The 10,693-nt window shown below is 45.2% G+C and overlaps 1 protein-coding gene across 1 annotated transcript in view; it reads right to left on the bottom strand.

The window, feature by feature from the left end:
• The window catches only part of tafa5a (TAFA chemokine like family member 5a), a 182,243-nt gene extending 175,011 nt beyond the window's left edge, over positions 1–7,232 (bottom strand). Inside the window, exon 1 of the mRNA XM_034112339.2 lies at positions 6,547–7,232. Coding sequence (XP_033968230.1) covers positions 6,547–6,658 — 112 coding nt within the window. The 5' untranslated portion in view covers positions 6,659–7,232. The remainder of the gene's footprint in view (positions 1–6,546) is intronic.
• Between the last annotated feature and the right edge of the window lie 3,461 nt (positions 7,233–10,693).

The following is a 10,693-nucleotide window of genomic DNA, read 5'->3' as shown; positions in this document are numbered from 1 at the left end:
ATTGAAGCCTGTTGTGAACTAAACCAAATCAACACTAATACACAGGGGAGTATGCTCAAAGAAAGGTGCCAAAGTCAGTGAGTTTCAACCTTTGAGCAAGTCTAATTCTTCTAAAAACCCTTTACGGAAAACCTATGCATAATTAAGCTATCTCCGTCTGGATCCAAAGCACACTGACAGACAGGCATTCCATCTACCGAGTCACATTGCTGCATGAAATTGGCTGGAATTCAAGGTGAAACAGCCAACTCTTTATGCAGCACAACAGATGTTCGCTGTAAAAAAAATAATAATGGGGAATGCTGCTCGGAAAGGAAGCAATCTACTTGTTAACTTTAACACTATGTCACTGTAAAAGAAAGAAAAGGGGTCCCAGGTTTGATGTAATTGCCTTTCCCCGGTCCAAAGTGTGCAAGCATCAACATATTTGAACACTTACTGGATGATGGATGCCCAATGCCTCACAGAAGGGGCCAAGAGCGGCAACCATATGCCTGCAGATCCCCATCAACAAGCATTCCCCAAATTGTACTCATTTCCAGACAAAGCAGCTTTGGGCCACATGAGTGCATCATGCATAGAAAAACACACTGCCTGTGGCCAAACCGCGCCTCTAATGTCAAAGGGTCCCGGCACACGCTGAAAAAGATCCCATTGCCGCTTCATATTTCATACCAAGAGTCACACAATGTCTTAATATTCCTTCCTTGAGTTACTCAACTTGACGCTTTCCATCTGTGGCAGGCTCATTGCGCAATAACGGCAACCCCCCCCCCTGTACCCTAAATGACACTCATCGTGGTGTTTAAATATTGCAGAGCACTTTCTAAAAAGCCGCTCGAATACGCATGTGGTCTCTGGACGGGATTTCCGATTGGTTAATTATGTCGCTTTGGAAAACTCAACAAGTTGACTCCCTTTATGAATGTGCGTCCCCATTTCTGCTCTCGTCTCCCGCTCCCTCCCCGCAGAGGAAGCGGCTTGAGGCTGAAAATAAAACATATTGAATATTCAATTCAATCTTCATTTCAGACTCACGGTCCATATCGCATACAAAATGACAAGATACACATCAATAAATAAGATTAAAAAAGCTAAATATAAAACAGATAAAATACATCAAATCAGTCCAATCACAGCTAGCCACACAAGGTTAATTAAAATCGAGATAACATGATTGTCTGACTCTTCTAGGCGACACAGGAATTTGTACATTACATTTCTTAAAAGGGCATGACAGGTAGGTACCTACAAGTCTTGTGTTTTTTCCGAGTCAGCCGAGTCCTTGCCTGGTGAGTCACACGTCTCTGATTGTGTTTCTGTGCCTTACTGTAACCCTTTCTCCATGGATGCCCCCGCGCTCCGGGTCAGCCAACAGCCAACAATCCATCGATTGAGCCGCGGAACAACAGCGAGTCATAAACAAACACAGGAGACCACACTGAGAGACAGAGTGCGGGTGGTGGGGGGCTTCAAGCCGCAAGAGAGAGCTGTGCTCACTGACAGCAGAGGAATGTGTGCTCAGCCACGTGTGTGACCTTTCTGCATCCTTAACATCTGGGCGACGTTCACGTATGTGCATCATCATCATGACCCTGAATAACTGCTTTGAAGCCGATGCGTGTGACTCATTGCTTTGATGTGATGTTCATTAATATCTCTGATGTGTGTGCGTGTGTGTCCTCCAGTGCTACTGTCTGCCTGTCTGTGCGTCTAGGTGTGTTTCGCACACTTTGGATTGGAATGACTTGCTTATTTATTGCCACAGTTTGCACTGAGCGTTGCACTCTACTGCTCGTCAACATCTCCCCCTCTTTCTCTCCGTCTGCAGTTCAGACAAGGACCACGGCCACGGCTACATTGCTTAGCAATCCCGAGCTCAGATTAGCATACTGATTAGCTATCCTCGTAGCCTTCCCCGGCCCCCCTCACATGACGGGGTCTCCAGCCTCATGAATACCTAATGGAAAGAAATGCATGCCTGAGAGCGTCCAGAGGAGGGAGCTAGTGCACAGAACACAATGCTTTTTATTTTAATTTTATAATTTAATACCAGGTTACTGAGGCATACTGTGATCAGTCACTTTCTTCTTCACCCTTCTCTTTTCTTTCCTCTTCTTCAAAATCTCCTTTTCATTAGTCACCCTCCTCCTGCCTTTTCCCCTTCCTTTCTTCTCTCCCTTTTGTTATCAAGGCATTAGCGAGCATATCAAGCCACCTCCTGCTCTCCCCTCTCTCTCTCTCTCGCCTTACTGCCATCTCTCTCATCGTCGCTCTCTTCTACTCTTACCCTCTCTCTGCTCTCTCTCTTCCCATACTCTTTTCTACCCTCTCTCTCATACTCATCTGACAGTCTCGTTCTCCCTCGGAGTGTCGTGCGTTCTCTCTCTCGACTCTCACGCTCTCTCTCTATCTTCTCTCTCTCTCTCTCTCTCTCCTCTCTCTCTCTCTCTCTCTCTCCTCTCTCTCTCTCTCTCTCTCTCTCTCTCTCTCTCTCCTCTTAAATCTCTCCTCTCTGAGAAGGGCCTGAGTGAGGACGGCAGATCGTGTGAAGTTGGATGTTGATTCTAGGTGACAGGCACCATATGAGTCATAGCCATAATCACAGAGCTCCCTTCAACCTACCCCCCTCACTCCCTTCCTCTCCCCCCCCCCTCTTTTGACTGCACAACACAGCAGCACAGCAAATCAAAAATTGCCCTTGGTCCAAACAACAGTTAAACAGTATACACACCATGCATGGGGATGGTTGCAAATCGTACACTATTTGTTTGTCGGCACTTTACATCACGACTAGTCAAACGCTCACATAACAATCCCATACTATAACTACCACATGGGTACAAATATCAATTACGTTTTGCACAAAAGCAACACTGTAGTACATGTTATGAAGCATTTTCAAACCTATGTATGTGTAAATATTGTAGGTGCAAAAGTGAATGCTATTTTACAGCCAATTTAAATTGGGTTGTCTCCATTATAATTATAAATATTGAACAAAACATGCATCGATGGCCAAAAAATAAAACAAAATGTATGAAAACATGTCAAACTGTAATGAAATTGTGTGAGAAAACAGTCAATTAAAGGTGATTTGTCTTCAAATAAATCAATAAGTCTTTATAAATAAGTTATTATGCGCCTGTTTTCAAATGATTCAAAAACAAGGATGACACATTTAAAGGTTCCAGCTTGTAAAATGAGAAGATTGGCTGACTTTCCTTGTCCTTGTCGTTTATAGTATTGAACATCTTTGGGGTGTAGACTGTCAACACCAAGACATTTGATGATGTTTCACTGACATCCATTGGCAGCTTTCACTGAGTAACACAACGTGATTTAGAAAACAACATGACTGGCGGATAAATCAGTAGCAGCAGATAGTAGTATCCCAAAATATAGAGACCTTGAAGAGTACAGTATTTACTGTAAGTAAATATCCAAAAATATTCAAATGAAAAGCTAAACATATTATTTGGAAGTTCAATAAAGGTCATCAGAGTGTGAAAACATGTCAAAAATTGGACGATCTTCCATCATTTATTCAACTCCATCCATCCATCTTCTCCCGCTTATCCGTGGTCGGGTCTCGGGGGTAGCAGTTCCGGCAGAGAGCCCCAAACGTTCCTCTCCCTGGCGACATCAACCAGCTCTGACTGGGGGATCCCAAGGCGCTCCCAGGCCAGCGAAGAGATATAATCCCTCCACCTGGTCCTAGGTCTACCCCTTGGTCTCTTCCCAGCTGGACGTGCCTGGAACACCTCCCTAGGGAAGCGCCCAGGTGGCATCCTAACTAGGTGCCCGAACCACCTCAACTGGCTCCTTTCGACGCGAAGGAGGAGCGGCTCAACTCCGAGCGGCTCAACTCTGAGTCCCTCCCTGATGACCGACCTTCTCACCTTATCTCTAAGGGAGACACCAGCCACCCTGCGGAGGAAAACCCATCTCGGCCGCTTGTATCCGCGATCTCGTTCTTTCGGTCATGACCCATCCTTCATGACCATAGGTGAGGGTAGGAACGAAAATGGCCCGGTAGACAGAGAGCTTCGCCTTCTGGCTCAGCTCCCTTTTCGTCACAACGGTGCGGTAAAGCGACTGCAGTACCGCTCCCGCTGCTCCGATTCTCCGGCCCATCTCACGCTCCATTGTTCCCTCACTCGAGAACAAGACCCCGAGATACTTGAACTCCTTCACTTGGGGTAAGGACTCATTCCCTACTTGGAGTGGACAGTCCATCGGTTTCCTGCTGAGAACCATGGCCTCAGATTTGGAGGTGCTGATCCTCATCCCAGCCAGCTTCACACTCGGTTGCGAACCGATCCAGTGAGTGCTGAAGGTCGCAGACCGATGAAGCCATTAGAACCACATCATCTGCAAAAAGCAGTGGTGCAATCCTTAGTCCACCGAACTGCAGACCCCCCCCCCCCCCCCACGACTACGCCTCGAAATCTGATCCATTTATATTACAAACAGGATTGGTGACAAAGCGCAGCCCTGGCGGAGGCCAACCCTCACCGGAAATGGGTCCGACTTACTGCCGAGGACCCGGACACAGCTCTCGCTTTGGGAGTACAGAGATTGGATGGCCCTGAGTAGAGACCCCCTCACCCCATACTCCCGCAGCACCTCCCACAGTAACTCCCTGGGAACTCGGTCATACGTCTTCTCCAAGTCTACAAAACACATGTAGACCGGATAAGCGTACTCCCAGGCCCCCTCCAGGATCCTTGCGAGAGTAAAAAGCTGATCTATCGTTCCACGACCAGGACGGAATCCGCATTGTTCCTCCTCAATCTGAGGTCATCTTAACTCTTTACCAGGAAACAGACCCAATAATAATAGGGCGTTCATAAAAACAGGATAAAGGGGAAGATAATGACAGAAGATGTGCAACAAAGAGAAAGGGAGAAAGCATGAGGATCAAGATACCAAATGATTACAACTAATAAATGAATGAGAGTAAAATAGGGAGGTTTGTAGCATAACAACTAAGGGTAAGTGGACCGAACCCCCTGCTGGGAAATCCAAGGACACGAGTAGAGGAGAGGGTGAGATAAATATAAAAGCTGAGGGTCAAAGAGAAATGGAAATGGGTGAGAAGAAAGCTCAAAGATAAAGCAGTGAAATCATCAGAGCTGAAAGTAGAGGATTGTATGCCGGGAAGACCACAAGCCGAGAGCTATAACACAGAGGAGCAACGGCCCTCGGATACTGTAGACACAAGATAAAGATATGGATTGAACTATTTTTCAAGATTAAAGCGATCAAAGAATGGTGAGCAGTACGGGTTCAAGAGTTTCTGAAAGAGTGAACAACAGGAAATCAAAGAATCACTACTGCTCAGATCATTAACTCCCAGAAGGGGTGAAGGGGTGGAGGTCCTTGGGGGGGGGGGGGGGGGGGGACTCAAAGACTGCTGACTGAAACAAACATCCGAGCTCCATTGATTGGACACAAGCAGAAGATCAATCAACAGGGCCAGAGGGACCGTACAGGTAGAGAAGTGTGCACTCTATTAACACTGGTGCCTGTTTGATTACAAAGCAAACTCAATATCCTCCTCGTTGTAGGAGTAAAAATAAGTAATATATTAATTTCTATAATCACCAGCATAGTTAATGTGCTCGAAAAATATATGAATCATTACCTCAGCGACTAATGAAATACCTCCGTTTTTTTTATATATATAAAATGGAATTTGTACATAGCCTGTTTGATTCACACATAGCAGACTGGAGAGCACAGTGTGCCAGCTGGATATCGCCTCAAAAGAGAGTCAGAGATAGGAAGCGAGAAGGTGTGAGGGTGCTAGGGAACGAAAAAATGAAAAGACATCGTCACAGCCAGAGAAGTAGACCTCAGAGAGATTGTGTGACCATGTGGGTGCTTCCATACATGTGTTTATCCTCAGGCAATTGCCGCCTGGAGTAGAAGAAGAGCTTTGTCAGATTTATTTAAAGTCTGTTTTTCTATATTTGTGTGGATTCTTTATTTCCTGCAACCAGTGTTCAGTGCAGGGACAACATGAGTGTGTCACCTCGGTAAGTGAGTCTGACAGTAACACACCCCAAAGGACTGTGTGTGTGTGTGTGTGTGTGTGTGCGCGTGCGTGCGTGCGCGTGTGTGTGTGTGTGTGTGCGTGCGAGAGAGAGGAGAGAGAGAGGGAGAGAGAGAGAGAGAGAGATATATAAAGGGAGCCTTAATTAAGCCTAGGACACATGAGCTCAACTCTTGTCCAAAAAAAAAAGTGTTTCCGTAATGCCCATTTCCTCCTTATCTAATCGCCCCCCCCCCCCCCCCTCCCCTTCCTTTCCTGTCTTTTTGCATGAGTGAGAGCACGAGGATTTAAGGGGGAGGGAATACATGGGATTTGGTGTGTGTTTCCAATAATAACTGCTTAGAAACAGAAAAACAATACCACTAGTGAGATCGATACCATTGCCAAGAATGAGGTGCCCCAACCCCCTCCCTTGCTGCGCACCAGCGACATTTACCCAAATGTCCAATACGTGTGGTCCAACACTGAGCGCCACCGGGACTTACCGCAGTAGATGAGCAGCAGCGCGGTCAGAAGCACCACTGCCCAGAAAGTTGACGACATTTTCGGCCAGTGACCGGCATCTTTGCGCCTCGCCGACCTGGACACTGAAGCCATTGAATAAACGGTGCACTTCCTCTTCGAAGAGACGGATAATGATAATTAAAAAAAAAGGCAAAAGGTGGTAATCTCACAATCCAGTTCGGCCTCTCACAATGCTCATTGGTCCGCGTGTAATCCCACAAAAAGACATGTCAAGACGAAGCAAGTGGCAGAAAAAACGCTGATTTGCTCCTTGCGCAAAAGAAAAAAGGTCTCATCCTCTTTATGAGTCGGAAATAATTGCGGTTTTTTGTTTCAATTCGTGCAGAAACTCAAGTTAGTTGTCCCAAAGTTAGCGTCAGTATCTCCTTTAACTCGGTATAAAAGAAGCTCGGAGCGTTGAGTCACCGCTCAAAGTGTTCGATCAGCTGTACCGCAGCGTCGTAAAAACCTCCTTTACCTGTGGTATGGTTTCATCGATTCTCTCCAGACTCACCAGCCCAGCAGCAAAGCCCCCCCAGAAAACCGAGTGGTCCTGTACAATCCGCTCAGTAAACGTCTGGATGGATGGTAGACAAAAAAAGAGGGGGGAAAGTCCTTTAAGCTCTCGGTTTTGGTAACCAAGTAGCTGAGGATCACAGCATGCTTGCAGGAGGGGACGGAGGAAGGAGAGTGGATGGGTAGAGAAAGGCTGTGGGAGGAAAAGTGCGCACTGTGCGACCAAGAGAATTTTTTTCAAAGTGGAACACTCAGATAATCGATATTACGTCAGCAATGAGCAACTTCAGGTGCTGGAATATTATCCTGTCTAAAAAAACGTGTTATATAATTTTTTTTAAAACAGGGTGAATCACGGTTTAATGTGCTTTTCTTTTGGAGTTAGATTTTTGAATCGAGAGTGGCTGAGTGATATCTAACCAGCCTTCAATAAGAGCCACGTCATTCACATAATGTGTAAGTGATGTTCTTTGTATCCTGTAGCAATACTATATCACCAGTGCACTTATTTTTACACACATCGGCAATTTAAAAGGAAATATATTCCATATGTGACTGAATTGTTAAAAGCTGCCATGAACAGCACGAGCTTTGAAAAAATGAATGCACATTATTTGAAGGAATATTTAAAACTACTCTGTAAAGAGTGAGGAAAATACATACTTTTGTATACTTTCGATGTGTATTTGTATGTATTATGTATTTATTATCTTATTGTTTTCCTTGTTTAAGATTAAGAAACATACTTTGGAGCAGTATTAGACATATACCAATCAGAGTGTCAGGATCCCCAGTCCCTGCAGTCAACATGTTGACGTGTCCTTGGAAGATACTGAACCCCCAAATTGCTCCCATTAGCATGTCATATCTATGGAATTTTAGTGCATGTGTACTTTTGATAAAAGTGTCAGCTATTTAATATATTATGCAATATATGATGTTATAACATATGATGCATCGTAGTCCCAAATTGTCCACAAAAAAAAGTATTTTTTACAGTTTTCAGGGTACATTGTATGCTAATGTTTAGGTTCATACTTGAGTTTTCTGCATCTACTAAAACATCCTTTTATGTTCAAGATCACAATATATCATAAGGTCTGTCTAAATGTACCTGCCTTTCCCCTGTGTCTTAAATGCTTCCTTTTAACACCAATCCACCCTCCAACAGTCCAGTCTATTCTGATTGGCTTGGGAGAAAAATTACAAAAGTAGTGTTGAACCGCCGGTGGAGATACTCACAGTGGGGAAGAGGGGGGGGGTGGGGGGGGGGGGGGGGGGGGGGGTAATCGTACAGTAGACACTCTTTTGTGTATGTGCTACAGCACCCAACAAACTAAAATTGTACCTAATATTTGAAGTGCAGGATATTATCTTCTAATGGATATTCTAACACTATCCTACTGCTATTCTTATAGGTCAGTGGACCTTAATACATTCAAGATTCAAGGCTTTTATTGTCATGTGTACATAGATACAGTGTAGTTATGACAATGCACATCTTAGGTCACAGGCTCCTCCAACAGCGCACACAATACAACTGATAAAATAGTGCAAGTACAAACATAAACTGTGCCCTCATAATGCCTCAGTTTTACCCACAGCTCCGTGGACAGAACAGCGTAGCATTGGTACCTTGCACAGCGCCAGTGACGGCACCATGCTCGGTTGGTACCACGGACAGCGCCAGTGACGGCACCATGCTCGACTGGTACCACGGACAGCGCCAGGGACGGCACCATGCTCGACTGGTACCACGGACAGCGCCAGTGACGGCACCATGTCTCGACTGGTACCACGGACAGCGCCAGTGACGGCACCATGCTCGACTGGTACCACGGACAGCGCCAGGTCCTGAAGCTCAGCACCAGTTCTTGGCCCTCAGCACCACAGACAGCGCCACAGAGGGCTCTGGCTGCTATCGTCAAACTGGAGCTCGCTGTCTGCTGGCGGTGAGACTCTGGAGGCTTCTGTGCATCCACCTGAGAACCCACCGCCTTGCATACTAAACCTTAAGCTCTCGTCTAAACATCTTGTCACCTTCCTGCAATAAATAAGCAAGACAAATTCCATTTCCAAACCCGAGAAAGTTGAACTAATGAAGATAGTATGTTCTTCCTTTATAGAGACTGTGAGTTATCCCTGCTTAGCTTTGCTGCAGTAATGTGCATTAGACTGGAGCTCTTGTAAAGCGGACTGTTAACCACTCTGGGTGTAGTTAAATAGTTAATTGCGGCGTGTGTCCCCAGCACCCCTTGTAAACCTCTAAATCTGCTCTAATCTGTGTCCTTTGATGGTAAAAATGTAAAAAAAGTGGGCATTTCCACCCTAAAATCCTCTGTGCCTCCGCTCCCTGCACCTGTGCCATCTCTCCTCGACAGTCTCTTGCTGCAACACTGATCTGTAAAGCAATGGACTCAATGTCGAAAGTCAATTACAGCCCTGGTGGGAGCGCACTGGCATGTTGCCTCCTGCATGGTGTTGTGTCAGTGACTGTTTGTCCAGCTCCTTGGCACAGGCACAATGGCACCAGCAGAAACACCTACACACATATTTAATGCAAATTATGCAATTATGCACACATGCATTACCCTTTCACAGTTCCTCTCACTCTAATGAAAGCACGGCTGAAATAATGCACAAGCTGCGTCCTACATATGTTCACTTTTACGTAACATAAAGTACACACAGAATAAAACACACACGGCTGACTAGGATATTGCTATGTTGGAGGATGTTACCTCCTCTTCACAGGCTTCAAAGTTGAACAAAAGGATATTGACTGACTGTTTTGGCGCAGAACCATAGTGAACTATTATCTTATTCTCTTTCAACGTGAATAGACATTGTGGCTCCGGTTCTATTGACGCTCAACATCACTTCTGCTTAGCTCCGAGGTCTGGCTTCAGATGGGTTTGTGAAATATCTTAAATGATGTTTTAAAATGTAGATGAGGATTTGAAGTGATATGATGCCACACTGCTGCCAAGCCCAACAGCTACAAAAACAACGTGTTCTTAGGAAGAGATATACGCCTTCGTTTTTGCAGCAAGCTTAGATCATCTTTAGCTTGGACTACAAAAATACTGCATGGAAAAAAACCTGTGAACAAGCAATGAAGGGGCGATGTTCTTTTGTTTGACTTGATCCTTTGAAGAGATGCCCCACCTCGTTTAAAGAGGATATATTTACCTCATTTCCAGATACTAACATCAAAATGAAATGGCATGAATATTTAACTCAGACCAAAAATATGAACTTTGTCAGATCCATTCAAGTCTTAACTTCTTATTTATACTTTACTTCTACTGCTTGCTGTGATCCAGACGTCAAATCTTTAACTGAAGCCGAGACCTGGATTTCATGTGAATTCTAGAGCCTCAATTCGACAGGAATTTAGACCAAAGCCAGCTGTTGGAACACACACACACACACACACACACCAACACACACACACACACACCACACACACACACACACACACACACACACACACCACACACACACACACACACACACACACACACACACACACACACACACACACACACACACACACACACACACACACACACACACACACACACACACACACACACACACACACACACA

Source organism: Pseudochaenichthys georgianus, chromosome 23, assembly GCF_902827115.2.
Source record: "Pseudochaenichthys georgianus chromosome 23, fPseGeo1.2, whole genome shotgun sequence".
Lineage (NCBI taxonomy): Eukaryota > Metazoa > Chordata > Actinopteri > Perciformes > Channichthyidae > Pseudochaenichthys > Pseudochaenichthys georgianus.
Note: the sequence above shows the minus strand (reverse complement) of the source record. Positions and strands in the feature narration are given on the sequence as shown.